We start from the raw sequence: 16,141 nt of genomic DNA on the forward strand, positions 1-16,141 counted from the left end.
CCTCACCAATGGAAACTTCTTTGTCACAAATGTCGCATACGTAGCCGACCTGAAGCATAACCTAATTAGTTTGGCTCAACATACTAATGCAAATCATCGAATTAAATTTCGTAGGAAACATAGCTATGTCATGTCTGAAGACCGGAAAGAATGTCTGATCAATTCAAATCGCAATAAGAACGTGTATCCTCTTGACATCAACATGATTATTGGCAAGCCTCAACTCTGTCTACTCTCAAAGGCAGTTCCTGATGTCAGTTGGTTATGGTATTGAAGGCTTGCTCATCTAAACTTTCGATATACGCATGATCTTGTTTTCGGTGAAATGGGCAGAGGATTGCCATTCCTTGAGTTTGAAAATGATCATTTGTGCGTTACGTGTGAGTGTGGGAAGCAATCCAAGAAATGCCATCCAATTATTATTGAAAAATCTATGTCGGAGGCGTTAGAACTTCTGCATATTGATCTTTGTGGACCTTCAACTGTTGAAAGTCTAAATCACAAAAAGTATATTCTTGTGATTGTTGATTTTACAAGTTTCACATGGGTTTTCTTTCTTAGGCTGAAATCTGAGACAGTCTTGGAACTTATCAACTTTATCAAAGGAATTGAAGTTCTCGACAAACTACCGGTTCGACGAATCCGAAATGATAATGGTTCGGAGTTTCACAATGTCACCACTAAGAAATTCCTCTCCGAGAAAGGTATTGACAATAATTTCTCAGCTCTCTACACTAGTTGAAACTAGTTGAAGTTGCTCGATCGATGCTCAATTTTGCAAATCATCCACTTTATCTCTGTGTTGAAGCTGTTTCCACTGCTTGCTTCACTCAGAATCGAAGCATCATCAATCGATGCCTCAATATGACACCGTACTAAGCCATAAATGGTCGTAAGCTGAGTATCTATTTTCTACATGTCTTTGGCTGTCAGTGCTTTATAAAAAACAATCGTGATCAACTCAGAAAGTTTCAACCCAAAGACGATGAATGAATCTTTCGTGGATACTCAACAAAATCAAAAGCTTAACTAGTTCTAAATCATTGAACTTGTGTTCTTGAAGAAAGCCTTGATGTGACCTTCAATGACAACTATGTTCATAATTATGGCCCAATCCATGTCACAGCCCCCATCATGGAGTCCGATGCTTCATCGCCAGGATGTGCGAATCCTCAAATTATTCATGAAGTCGATTTTGAAAGTCTGTTTGAACCATATGTAATAGCTCTTGATTCAGAATCTTGATCAAGACAATCCTCATCAATTATAGCTCCAATCACACAAAAGTTTCTAGTCCATCTCCCACATTTCCTCCGCTTAATTCTGAACCGATTCAATCTTCTTAGGTTGAGGTGGAGGATAGTCTTCCCTTTCTTGAATCAAATGATGAAGGATTCCAAGATGAAGTAGATCAATTTTTTGAATTGGATCCTATTCCTAACAACAACAATGGCAATCCCAACTTCTTTGACTCTCTAGACGAAAATGACGTTGATATCTCCGATTCAGAAGTTCAGGGTGAACATGATCCTGAAATTCAAGTTGCTCAGGGGGAGCAACACAACCCTGTTGTTGACGTCAGATCATCCACTATAGAAGAGATTCCGAAACTACACATCTGGACCAAGGATCATCCTCCGAACCAAGTTATTAGAAATCTAAACGCCGGTATTCAAACTCGTTCAGCCACCAACATCCAAAATGAATGTCATTTCTTGGAATTTATCTCAATGGTTGCAACAAAATCCGTTAAGGAAGCAGTAGAAAATGATTATTGGATTATAGCCATGCAAGAAGAGTTGGCAGAATTTGACCGAAACGAAATGTGGGCTCTCGTCCCTCCTCCTCAGGATCACCCCATTGTTTGTACGATATGGGTGTTCCGAAACAAGCTAGACGACAATGGAGTTATCATTCGAAACAAATCAAGATTGGTGGCCAAAGGATTCACACAGATTAAAGGACTTGATTATGACAAGACCTTTGCTCATGTTGCCCATCTTGAAGCAATCAGAATATTTCTTGCTCTTGTAGCTCACAAAGGCTTTAAAGTTTACCAAATGGACGTCAAAAGTGCTTTTTCTTAATGGTGAACTGGTTATTGAAGTGTATCTTCAACAGCCTCCCGATTTTTTCAATCCTTCTTATCCAAATTATTGCTACAAACTCCAAAAAGTTGTTTATGGCCTCAAGCAAACTCTGCATGCCTGGTACAAGACTCTCACCGATTTTTTCAAGCGTTCTAGTTTTCAAACAGTAATTCTCGATCCTACCATTTTCCGAAGATCAAATGGAAAGAATCTCATGATTATCCAAATATATGTTGATGATATCATTTTTGGATCCATAGATTCAATAATGGTTGTTGATTTTTCCAAATTAATGGTTAGTCAATTCCAAATGAGTATGAATCGTGAACTAAGTTTCTTCCTCAGTCTCCAAGTAAAACAAACCAATAGAGGAATCTTTATTCACCAAGAGAAATATATTTCTGAGCTCCTCAAGAAATAATCAATGGACACCTGTGCCTCTGCAAAGGTACCTATGGGTTTCATACATAAGATCTTTTCGGGCCCATCAGGTGGTGTTGTTGATGAAAAGTAGTATAGAGGAATGATTGGATCACTACTCTACCTGACAACAAGTAGTCTAGAAATCATGTTTTCTACATGTTTGTGTGCCAGATTTCAAATCAGTCTAAAGATATCTCATCTCTTGGCGGTCAAGAAAATATTCCGATACCTCAAAGGTACAAAGAGTCTTGGAATCTGGTACCCAGCAAATGAAAGTTTCCTCCTACAAGCGGATTCTGATTCGAACTATGGTGGTCATCAATTGGACAGAAAAAGCACCTCTGGTGGCTGTCAATTTTTGGGTGGAAGATTGGTTAGTTGCTCATCTAAGAAATAGAAATGCATTGCACTTTCAACAGCTGAACCAAAATACATTGTTGTTGCTACTTTCACCTCTCAAGTTCTTTGGATGAAATGACAACTTTTGGATTATTGTTACCAGTTCCAACAAATTCTAATCTATTATGATTCTCAAAGTGACATCGCGATTTCACACAATCCAATTCAACACTCCATGACAAAGCAAATTGATATATTGTACCATTTCATTAAAGATCATGTTTTAAAAAGAAACATTGAACTTATTTTTGTTCCATTTGATGATGTAATTACTGATATCTTTACTAAAGCATTAGACGAAACCAAATTCAATGGTTTTTTGAACATAATAGGTATTATGTTGTCTGATCCTCAATTCGTTCAAGAGGCTTGCACTATCTGATGATATCATCAGGAAGTGAAATAATTCCTAAGTCAAAATTGTTTTTTCATCTTGGAATCGTTACCTCTCGGAATAAATGGGATCATTTTACGTGTCTTTTTGTCTAACTACTTCTTCTACTCTTAAGATTTTCAGCTTACATAGCCTTTTAAAGTTCATGACCAGTATAGTCACATTAGTATTTTGTTTGATCTCGCCTTGGAACCTATCACAAAAAGTGTGTTATGAAGTTTATCTCGGAATTCAAGTCTGAAACGGTAATGTGCATTCACCTCTTAACTTTGTCCGAGATCTGTTCCTTCATTCTCGAAATTTCAAAATCTATTTAAAATATGTTCTCTAAGATCTTCTTATCTTTTACCTTTGATATTCAATCTAAGTCTATGCAATCTCGAACTCTATATCATGTACAAGTATTTTGATTTTCATCTCGGGAGTATCTTATGTAAATTCATCTCGGAACTTCTTTGCTCTGAGATCACTTTCTTGAAAAGAAGTTCAAAAGGTTTTCATTATTTTTTGAAACAGTTTTCTTAATAACTCAAACGATTATTTTTTTATGATTATCCTTTAATCCCAGAAAATCCCACTTTTTTGCACACATCTCAATAAAGTAAACATATTTTCAAATGAAACGATGGTTTCCATTTTACACATCTTTCCATTGTGTTTTTCATCCTTGTAGGTCAACTCATTCCAATTTTGGCAACACATTTAATGTGATCCGTTTCAAAATCGGGTATAATCATTACACTTTTTTTCTCAAACTGACCCAATTTTTCAAACAATAAAAGGCCCCTAAAACTCACTTGATCCTTTTTACGCGCTCATCATCTTCTTCCCTTACCTCCTCTGCAAGAACTGTTCTTCATGCTCAAAACTTGTAATATTGGTTGCATCCTAAAATACCCATCTAACCTCAAAAACTATTCCTAAGAAGAAATCCTTTAAAGGTTCTACTTCATCCTCCTCAACTGAACCATTCCTTCGTAACACCTCGCAACTATTTTCTATGGATCCCATGGACTATGATGAGTCCATTAGAATTATGATCGAGTTCATATCCCATGATCCCATCACCATTCCTCTCACAAAAATCCCCAATCCCCCAATTCCACTTCATCTCCTTCATATCGCTTTTGACAGAATCAAAATTGAAGATGGGGTTCTAGAAATCAGGATAACTGGAGATCGTATTGTGCATGTCTCCAAACAGATGTTTCTAAGAGCGATTGGAATTCCATAAAACCCTAAGGGTTTTACTGTACAAGAACTGACGTCTGAAGAGTTTCAGACTTTCCTCAACCATATTGGGTATGCAGATGAGTTCAAGGCGAAGAAGTTTAAGAAATCAGTAGTTCTTGGTTTATGGACGGTACTCATGCACCTTAACCTTCGAGGACTCTTAGGAAAACATGGAGGAACAGACATCATGAGCAAAGATTGGAACTACATTGTCTACAGTATCTTCTCAGGGAAGATGAATGTTGTTGACCTAACTGAAGTCTTGTGGCAAGATTTTTGGAAGTTCGATGTGAAGAGAAAGCCTCAAGGGATTTCGAGTCTGAGATTTTGGGCTCTTACCATTCAACATCTCTACCGAGAGAGGCAAGATCCAATTTCCGTTGACGCCATTCCGAAAGAGGTATTCCTAACTTTTAAAGCTATCAAATGTTATCGCCTTCCGAACCAAGCATCTTTTGGACCCACATGTAGACTGCCATAACATATGTTGGCCACATTACCATCCGAGTCCCTTCATTTGAATTATCATGTAGAGAACTCGATTGTGTACAACGCTACACAGTCTATCCCAATCTCTATTGAGCCCACCTCGGATGTGTCCAAGCCAGTCTTGACTGGTGGAAAGAAAAATAAGGCAACCAAGCGAAAAACTTCTCCCTCTAAACCAAAAGCTAAGAAGAGAGCCAAATTCGATACTTTCACTAAAAATTAATCTATCAACGACATTTTGACTAACTCTGGTCATCCTCTCGCCCCACCCGGCCACTCTTCCAAAGTACCCATTCGAGCTTCAATACCACTTGCACACACTCATGGGGAGTCTCCTCATAATCCACCCTCACTTTCCCAACAAGGTGATGCTGGTGTTGAACAAAGTTCCTTGCACCCCCTGGAACACACCCACGAGTCACCTCGGATATCCCTCCTTCTTCTTCTTCTACACAAGCACGATTCGACGCCCCTGACTCGGATCCTAAGCTTTCTGAAGTTGAGGTAGTCCCTCCAAACTCAGAAGCTACAACTGGTCTGATACCTGGCTCAAGTAAAGGATGACCAGCTACTGACGACCTATATTGGTTAGATTTTGTCTACAGGCTCACACAAGGCCTGCAGAGCTCACTCGATCCCAAGTTGAATAAACTCTTAACTCCATGAGAAATCGAGCTATCTAGAGCAATTGGCCATTTGTTCCTCCATCTGACAATGTCACCGATCAAAAATTTGCATCAGGAGAGACTCATAAAGAAAACATCATCTCGGACGATCCTTCGAAGTCTACCTACCATGATGCATTACATCTTGATCCTAATGAAGATAATTCGACTGAATTCATGTTCGATGACGACAACATCTTCATTGTTGCTACTCCAGTCTTCTCTTCTTTTCACACTCTACAGAAGACATCATCATCAAGTCCCATCAATGACTTCTATCTATCATCATCTTCAACAGAGCCTGTTGATGAAGAAATTCAAGTTGATGACCAAGTACAATACACACTAAGAGGTGAAACAGAAATGAATCTTCCCAAGGAAATCAAACACCCACTACAAGCAATCTTGGTCCCTCCGAACCTCCAGTCAATCAAGAAAGTGATAAAACTAAGTCTGAGAGTTCCACCTCAGACACTGGATCATTAGCTGTAAATTATGCTCATCCATTTTCCCTGTTGGAACGTCGAGATATCGTGTCAGCTACAATCTCAAAAGTGGAATCTCTAGACAAGTCAGTTGCACAGTTTGATTGCACAATCGATGCCAAAGTTTCTGGTCTCGACACCAAGATTGATTCCATTCTCCACTCCTTATCCGAAGTAAAGAAACCAGGGCCTTTGGATACTGAAAGGGAAAAACAGTTGGATCAACTAATCTCCCTCCGAATCAAGCACACCATTGAGGAGGTTGTGAAAAAATACAACTCAAGTCTGGACCACTACCTTTACACAATCACTACTATGCTCAAGGTTCATGATGACATGATCAACGCCACAAATGAGCTGATAAAGCAAACCCATGTCAGGAATGAAAAGCAAATTCTGAGGCTAGAAAAGAGATCAAGAAGAAAGATAAAATGAATCTCATCATGCAGCAAGTCCTCATCAAACTCTTCCAAGCCTGTTGGAACATAGTAGATGTTTCGAACAACAAGTTCAATGAAATTCTTTCCATTCTCGCCTCTCTATTTGATCACTTGAAAGCTTGGGTTCCTACTGTTGAAGCCTATGATGCCCTTACATTGTAGATGAACACCAGTTTCCAAAAGGTGTTTGATAGGATCTCGAAATTCCAAGCATCAGCTAGACTTGCCTCAGTTGCAGGGCCATCCGATATAAGAGGGGGAGAAGGACCAAGCAAAAGAGATCATACCATCTCCTGGAATCCTGCCTCAGAGTTTAGTCTCTGAGATAAATTAGATGAAGATGATGTTAAAATTTTGTCCACAGGTACCCCATCTGATGATCATGATGAAGAAGAAGAGTTTTATTACATCACAAATGTTGTGGTTGGTATTCAAGGTCTGAGAAAATTTCCAGAGAAAGTTCTTTCTGAGGAAGAGTAAAGGATATTGTCTGTTATTTCATGGCCATCATCCTTGGCTGATATTTTACCAAGAAGCTGTGAAATGGCTAAGGAAAATACTAAGGTCACAATTGTTGCATTCAGAGCCACCCAATCGATGTTACCTCCAATTTCCTCTGCATGAATAATTCCTATAGATGATGTTCTCCTCTTCGGATGCCTCAAAACATTCCGAAAGAGCCTCTAATTCCTCCACCTCCAGAGTTTACCAACAATGAGAATATCCAGCAAGTCATCTCTGACTTACCCAAACAACAAGACAAAGGCAAAAGCTTATCTTGGAATTGCACAGCTTTGAATAGACCACTAAGAAGTTCGAAGGCTGGTCTCAAGCACAAATTAATCAATCCCTTGAAGAGAGCATTCCAATCCAATCCCTCAAAGGCAAACCTTATGCAATTCTAGGGGTATCCCCACTTTGTTGTGATGGGATAATTCAAGATCTGGACATTGTGCCATTCATGTATTATGATCTACCAACCCAAGAATCGGACTAGATTAATTGCTCCATCTCTCCCTCTGGCATATTCTACATCAAGTATGCTCCTCTCCACCTAGATGATGATCCTCAAATGATCATCAGAATCGAAAGAAAAAGAATGAAGACATTTTACTCCATGAATTCACGTCTATAAAAAGAAGTGTGGTCTCGGAAGAGAATTACAAAGATCTCTGGGTTCAGAAGAAAATTCTGAAGCAAATTTGACTTAGACTGCTTGTTGCACCGGTATTACATCTTTCGGAACAAGTCAAAATAGCTCACCATCACGGACGCTGTCAAACCCTGCTAAAGCGGAAACATGAGGTGTGGCAGTATTAAAAATCATTACAATTTTACAATGGGTTTGAACAACTTTTAAAAGAAATTACAATGTAAATTGAAATACAACACATGCGAATGCTCCTATAAGTGCTGTGTCCCTAAGTGCCACTTACTCGATGATTCCTAAAAAAGCATGTAAAACGAGCGTCAACTATAAAATAGTTGGTGAGTACTCACAAGTTTAACAAAATAATATGGTTCATGAATTGAAATCAAAGTTTTGATAAAAGTTTCCAATAATAAAAGTATATTGTTAAAAGGAGTAAATAAGTTTGTAAAAAGAAAGTTCTTTGTCATCATGAGAGATAAAGTATGTTGCCCGAATACGATGCAACATTCATATTCTCATGGAAGATAAAGTTCGTTACTCAAACGAGTAAACAAGTTTCATTGCTAAAATGAGCAATCAATATCGTTGCTACAATGAGAAAACAATTTCATTGCTAAAACATTTATATGAGGTTCCAGTAATAAAAGTTCGTTGTTGTAATGAGAAACAAAGTTCATTGCTATAATTAATAAACAAGATTATTGCTATAATGAGAGACAAAGTTGATTGCTATAATTGATAAACGAGTTTATTGCCATAATAAATAACAAGTTTGTTGCTATAAAGAGTAACGAGTTTCTATGTGTATGAGCAAACAATGAGTTCTCCACCAAACCTATGACTGAAGCCCTATCAAGATCTATGCTTATCGTTCCATAGATGAATATGGTATCATGCACTCCAGCAATAGGACGAGTGAGGAGTTGTCAATTCCTAATAGCGCTATCCATAATGACCATTGGCTCAAAGAGTTAATGGTTAGAGATAAAGGAAGGGCCTTAATACAATAAGTTCTCATGTTCCGTGTTGCATAGACATACATAGAGATATAGCAATAAAATAGCAATCATTTTTTATACAAATCAATTTAAATACAACGAACATATAATAGTTTTTCGGGACATGCTTTTCCACCCCAAAACATAAAAACTAAAAATAGGGGAGTGGTGAATACTCACAATATGCAAAATATAGCAACCAAGTTTATACGAGTCAAATAATTACAACGAATGTAAATAGTTTAGGACATGCTTTTTCACCCCAAAACATTTAAAAACCGAAAATATGGGAGTGGTGAATACTCATAATATGCAAAATATAGCAACCAAGTTTATACGAGTCAAATAAATACAACAAATATAAATAGTTTAGGACATGATTTTTCACCCCAAAACATTTAAAAACCGAAAATAGGGGAGTGGTGAATACTCACAATATGCAAAATATAGCAACCAAGTTTATACGAGTCAAATAAATACAACGAATATAAATAGTTTAGGACATGCTTTTTCACCCCATAACATTTAAAAACCGAAAATAGGGGAGTGGTAAATACTCACAATACATTGAGATGATGCAAATGGTTCCTTGATCTCGCTCCACTCGCACCACTATCATTTTTTTTCCTACAACGACGTTACAAACTAATGAGTCCCTAATTGAAATCTAATACTAGTATACTTACTACTACAATAGAATTATACCAATAATGTGTCAAAATTTAATATTGATAAGTTAAAAACATTTCTCATTGAAAATTGAATTTCAACGAATCAATTGTTATATAACAATTCAAGTGGAAAATTCTGATTATTGAAATGTTAATATTTAACATTTTAAGAGGTATTCAAATGACTAAATATTCAAAAACTAAATCAATTTAATTCTAAACATTCCCAAATTTGCATTTCAGTTTTAATTGAAGTCAAAGACCTTAAGATAAATTTTCTTGACTTTTTGATTTGTCTAATTATTCTTCACAATTTAATTCCTTGAATAATCATAAAATCATGGAAAAATAGTAAAAAGTTAATAAAAATTACGAAACTTGATATTTTGGTTCTAACTACATTAAAAGACTTCCAGATAAGTTTTCATGGTTTATAGATATGTATAACCAATTTTCTTATATTTAATTCTCTAAATAGTTAAACATTCATGAAAATTAGCAATCAGTTACGAAAATTCCCCAAACTTCTTATATTACTGCCATTACACTTACGTAAGCTGGGAAAAATATAAAAATAGATTTATAAACTATTTAACCCAATTTTATGATTTTTGTGCATTTATTCTAATAAAAATGCAGATATACAGAAAACAGTTTTCAAAATCGTCCAAAATTTTTGTAACACTATTATTACATATATAGAAGCTGTGAAAATTATAAAAGATATTTTTCAATGAGTTGTGCTATTTTTCCTTTTTTAATCCTCTTAAATAATCATTAACTGAATAATAATTATTAAACAGTTAAAGTGTACACTTCATTTACAGAGTAAATAATCTGGGTAAAATACAAAATGTGGTTTTAATATACTGAAATCCGATTTTATGTATTTAAGTGTATTTAATCTTAGAAAATAGGAGAAAAATAGTATACAGAAGAGAAAAATCATCAAAATTTTATATAGCCTCCTAATATACTACAAGGTGTTCTGGTAACTTTTCATGAATTTTGGATGAACAGAACTATTTATTCTATTTTTAGGCCGTTATAAATACAAAAATCAGGGGAAAATAGTAATGAAACATGGAAAATTATGAAATTATCTTTTGGAGACTTTCACATATGTGTGAACCTGCAAAAATTGTAGATAGCCCTTTCACCTTCTCTAAAGCGGTGTTATGATTTATTGGAGCCAAGCAAAAAGAAAATTCAAAAACATGTTAAATTGTAACAAAAATCGATGAAATTTAATGTGAAGTCATTATTTAGTATAGGGGTCATCCAAGAATTTACCTAGGATTTATAGACCTCAGAAAGTATTTTATATGATTTATTGCCCTATTTTGTTGCAATAATTATAATAATTCTAGAAAATGAATTATTTTCTGTAAATTTATAGAGCATCTTATTTTGTTGATGGGAATCTGGGAAGATGGAGTGGTAGAGAATGAGGGGTAGAGTGAGAGAGAAGATGGAGTGGTAGAGTTAACTGATTATGTGTTGGGAAGAGGAGAGAAAGGAGAGAGAGGAGAGATCCGACTTTTTAATGGAGAGAAGGTCTCCCTCTTTTTAATTTTATAAAATATAACTTTATTTTATAAAAATATCAAGTTTTCATAAAATATGCACCTTATTCTAAATTTTCCTTCACAAAACCTTGATTTTTGGCTTAGAAAATATGGTTAAATACTAATGACTTAAATTTTTATTTTCCTTGATTATATTTCCTTGAATTTAATTATTTTAAGATAATATTATAAGTTTCATAACTATTTTTATAAAATAAATTGAATATTTGAGACTTCAAATTATCTTATGGTATTATAACTCTTTTATAGTTATAAATAATGTTTGTAATTTATGTTTTATCGGTTTATTGGCATTCTATGTAGTGATTCCGAGATTCAAGCGTAATTGAGGAATCAAGTATACTAATCCTAGTCTTCAACTTTGACTTAAGTTTCTATGAGACTTTGACCTAATTTCTACCACTAGGTCAAGTGCATGATGTGTGTATATGATTCATGAAATGTTGTTCGAGTCAAAGAGTGACCCCAATATGGATAGTCACTACAGCTCAGTAGATGTAGAATTCACATATCAATGAAATCTAAGTACACTATCCATTGATTCTAATTGTTTCCAAGTTTCTAGTAGGTTATAACATAGCTTCTAGTTACTAAGTCTAGTATGTGTAGTGCCTATATGTGCAACTAAGTTTAGTCAAATCTAGAACTGACTCGAATTTTGACGGTTGTCACAGACGCCGACTTCCCCTCCATAAATCCAAACGATATCTTGACTATTGCTAATCACTTCCAAACTCGCCAAAATAATCAAATGAGCATTGCTGCCTATAGTGTTGCAATGAACTATCTTAAGGATTATGCTGCTGAATTTTGCAGATGTGACTTTCAACTTGCTCATTTGTTCGGAACTGAGAAGTTCTTGGCAAAGATTGACTACAAACTGCCTGAAGCTGAGATTATGGCAGAAGGCCCAACTGATGAACCAGTGTTGGGATATGTCTACTTGAAAAAGAAGACAAACAAAAAGGATTTATTCTAATTCCTAGAGAAGTATCGTGTTCCCTCTAAAGTTCTTCAAAAGTGTTGGGTTTTGAGCAATCTAACACTTCCTAAGTGTGCATGCAACCCTAATAAACCTTGGATCTATGTTTGTCTAAATACATGCAAAATAATAATTTTCCAAGGTTTATAACCTATCTAACATGGCATGGGGAACATTTCAACATAAAAAGAGTTAGAAGAGATTACATACCTTTTGGTGTGTTGGGTTCTTAGGAGTTTGAGGGCCAAGCACCAATAGTGTGAATGCCTCAAATGGAATCACAAACACCACAAACTCTTGGAAAACTTTGAGAGAGTATATACACCTTGTATAAATCGGCCACACACATGCACACACACACTAGAACACTAGCTTTCTCTTAGTGTATCTTAGGCTCTTTTTCATGCTCCATAAGCATGCTTATATAGTATGCATGGTTAGGGTGAAACCCTAATAACCCATGTCTTTTCCTTTTCCAAGGATCCATGGGTTAAAAGCTCCATGGATCATCCATGGACTCCCACATAAGCCTAGCCCATTAACAAATGACTATTAGCCCACACTATATAAAACAAATAGCCCATAATTTAATTAGTATTCCTTTTAATCTCTAAATTAATCCATGATTAATTTAAGACTAAAACTAATTAACTAACGTAACTTCATATTAATATATTATAACTCATAATATATTAATAAACATATGTGTATAACTCTCATAAAATTATCCATAATAGTTTGGATGAGATGCAACCCAAATGGACCATGCCGGTCGGGTCAAGTATATACCAAATAAGTTATGGACTTAGACACCTTATCCAACAAAAAGTTCATCGCAAATGCAGCCAAGACAGAAGCCTTGGAGCATGTGAAGACCAAGTTCATAAGTCAACTTCAATGGTATCTGAAAGTCTGAATTTGGCTATACAGAGCTTATGTGTTCATCAATGAAGAAACCAACTAAGCTGACATAATTGCTAGGTTCACTTAGGGGGAGATTACTGAAACATGAAAAGTGAACCTCTAGTAGTAACAAGTAATAAAGATCTGAATTCAGGTGAGTCTAAGATTTGTGAAGTTTGAGATAGATGTAAAGTACGAGATAGAGATCATTCTGAGATGAAGGGTAGTTTCGAGATTAGATGTCTAACCAAACATTTGATGTTTCTTGTCTTATTATTGTTGTAACGTTTCATAGGACTTTCATTTACGTATCTTTTAGATAATCAGTTTTTCAGTGACTGATTAGTATCCAATCCTAGGAATGTTTCCTAGTTTGTACGATGTTCCTCCTTATTCTATTTAAGGAGTTACTTGAATGGCAAGAAATATATGCGTTATTACTCCAAAGATAGCAAAAATTCTATGTACTACACTTTCACTTTTCTCTCAAGTCAAGATCTTTCACAACATTCTTCTTGTTCATTAAATTTCTTTACATTGATTATACTCCTAGTTTACTTCATTTAATATATGAATACTTTGTTGAATCTTTTCTTCAAGTCCTAACTAGTATTACCATATTCGAATGGAACCATTAATTAAAACTAGACAATGATCTTAAAGATTAACTCAAGGTTTGAGTTTTCAAACCTTGTCCTTGCACATTGATTCTTGTACTCACAACAACTAGACAAGGATCTTCAAATCAAGGATCTTCAGGTATACGTCGATTCACTATTAATAATGTAACACCCCATCTTTCAAGAAACTTCAAATTCATCTCTTGGGTTTATGTATGTCACTTTTGGTCCTTGGAATGGAATGAAGTGACCATGGGAAGCCCTAGTGGTAAAAGGGTAATTATAGCAGCTTGAGTAGTACATTGGGTGTACATGTGAGTACGCTAAGCGTAATAGGGCATGCCCTAGTACGCTAAGTGTACTAATGTTCGGGAGAAACCCTAAATTATAGGGTTTGGAGGGTATTTAAGAACCTCTGTGGATCTTTTGCTTCACTCTTTCAGCCTCCAAGTCTTTGAACCGTTCTTAGCAAACCCTAGTCCATAAGATAGAGTCTTGGAGCCTAAAGTGTGTTGTTGGTCTAATTGAATGAGAAGAAAGAGCATCAAAGGAGTCAAGGAAGGAACCAAGCTTGTAGATCTGGGTTTTCGTCTTCTAGGGAAGCTTCAAAAGGTATAAAGCTTCTACCTTTATGCCTAGATGGTTTAGATCTTATTTTGGTTGCTTTTTGGTATCTTTCTTATCCCAAGAATGTCATTTGGTGCATGCCTTGTTTTAGTTGAGATAGGATGTCCTTTCAGACCCTAGGATTGGTCATAAGGCATAAAAATGAGGTCCCTTGTTCTTGGTAGGAGGTCTTAATGGATTAATACCATGCATTAAGCCCTTTTTAGTCGACCAAAGTCTTAAAGTTTGACACTTTATGGTTCAAGAGCACATTTGAGTAGTGCATCTAAAGTTTGAGCTTAGGTGCTTGATCCATTAAGCACTTATAGGAATTTTAAGACCTACGAGAGTACGCCCTGAATAAGGTTGCGTACGCCCCTCGTTCGAAGTCAACCCCCCCCCCATAATTGGTCAATGCGAGGCGAGGTACGCCCAGTGTACCGATGAGGTACGTCCCACATATGGCTTCTGTTGGGCTTTAGATTTTGGGCTTTGAGTATTGGGACATCTGTTGGGCCTTGGTACTTGGGCCCTAATGGTCTATCTAGATGGGTGTGTCGTGAGCTAAGTAGAGGACCAGACTGTTAGATAAGGCCCAATAAGGAGTTGGGCCCAATTTGGAAAATTGGGCCAAGTTTGGACATTGATGTATTTTGAACTTTTTTGATCAAGATTTGAGTTTGGTTTGCAATGGGATGTGTTGGTCCTTTTTGGAATTTATGGTTTAGGCTTTTGCTAGACGGATCTTCTTGGGTGATGGCCATGAAAGGAATTAGGCCCAATTTGGAAAATTAGGCCATAATCGGATTTAAGGAGTTTATTTTGATGTTGGGCCTTTTGTCATCTAGTTTGGGGCTTAGATTTGGGTCAAGCTTGAGGAAGGGTAAAAAGGTCTTATACCCTGAATTGGACTCATATTATGTGTTAGTGGCTAGATGTTGATGGATTGTCATTTTGGAATCTATTAGCATGGGTGTGATGGCGGATCTACAGTCAGAGATTATTTATGGAATCAGCTATTGATTGGGTATTGTCTTGATGATGGTGGTTCTGGATTTGGCTGTCAGCGGTCAGGGATCGTATGCATGCTTCGACAGCGCAAGGTGAGTTTTCCTCATTGTATATATGGGTCGAAGGTACCAAGGCTGGCCTATTAGTTTGATAACTTGATATTCTTGATATGTTGAGTATGCTATAGTTATGCATGCTAGTCTTGTTATGGTAGTCTGGTAGATCTGTAGGACTACCTGTGAATTGCCTGTTTATATGTTTATGATAATATCGACTATATGTCGTCATATTGTGTGTATCAGTTGAGGTGGTACGGCTTCGTGTTGTAGCCAACAGCCCTTGGAGCATTCCAGATATAAGTTGAGGGTCAGGTAGGGCATGCCAGAATCATACTGAGGGATCAATAGCATTCCAGATACGAGCTGAGGACCTGGTTGGTATGCCAGACTCGTACTGAGGGCTTCAGGGTATTGGAGGAATCTAGATATGAGATGAGGGAAAGGAAGGGCATGCCAAACACATACTGAGGGTTCATGGGCATTCTAGATACGAGCTGAGGGTTGGGTAGGGCATGTCATACTTGTAATGAGGGCCGGGGAGCAAGCCAGACATAAGTTGTGGGTCCAGGGGCAAGCCAGACTTATTTTGTGGGCTCAAGGGTAATCCAATGTGTTAGGTGTGGACCCATTGTGTGATGTTCTTTTGTATATGTGCTATTGTTTGTGTGTTGGTACTTTGGGGGAACTCACTAAGCTTTGTGCTTAGAGTTTTGGTTTATGGTTTTAGGTACTTCAGTGGATCGTGGCAATGTGAAGGCACGACCGTACACTTCCTCGTGTTTTTGGAATTTATTTTTGGGATACTCTGATAATGTGAATTTTTTGAAAACTATGTGTAAATGATTCTGGTATTAAATAAATGCTTTGGGAAAAACAGTTGTGTAAACACCTCTTTAATAAATGGGTTGTTTTGAAAGGTTAAATTTTATTG

The 16,141-nt window shown here is 36.5% G+C and overlaps 1 protein-coding gene across 1 annotated transcript; it reads left to right on the forward strand.

Moving 5' to 3' along the window:
- The first annotated feature begins 325 nt into the window (after window positions 1-325).
- Window positions 326-2,087, forward strand: LOC145011110 (uncharacterized). The gene is made up of 3 exons (XM_078969748.1): window positions 326-704; window positions 1,064-1,218; window positions 1,347-2,087. Exons 1-3 carry the CDS (start codon window positions 326-328, stop codon window positions 2,085-2,087), a joined length of 1,275 nt encoding a protein of 424 aa, XP_078825874.1.
- Window positions 2,088-16,141: the final 14,054 nt, after the last annotated feature.

The sequence above is a fragment of the Lactuca saligna genome, chromosome 1, assembly GCF_052625555.1.
Source record: "Lactuca saligna cultivar CGN05327 chromosome 1, ASM5262555v1, whole genome shotgun sequence".
Classification (NCBI taxonomy): domain Eukaryota; kingdom Viridiplantae; phylum Streptophyta; class Magnoliopsida; order Asterales; family Asteraceae; genus Lactuca; species Lactuca saligna.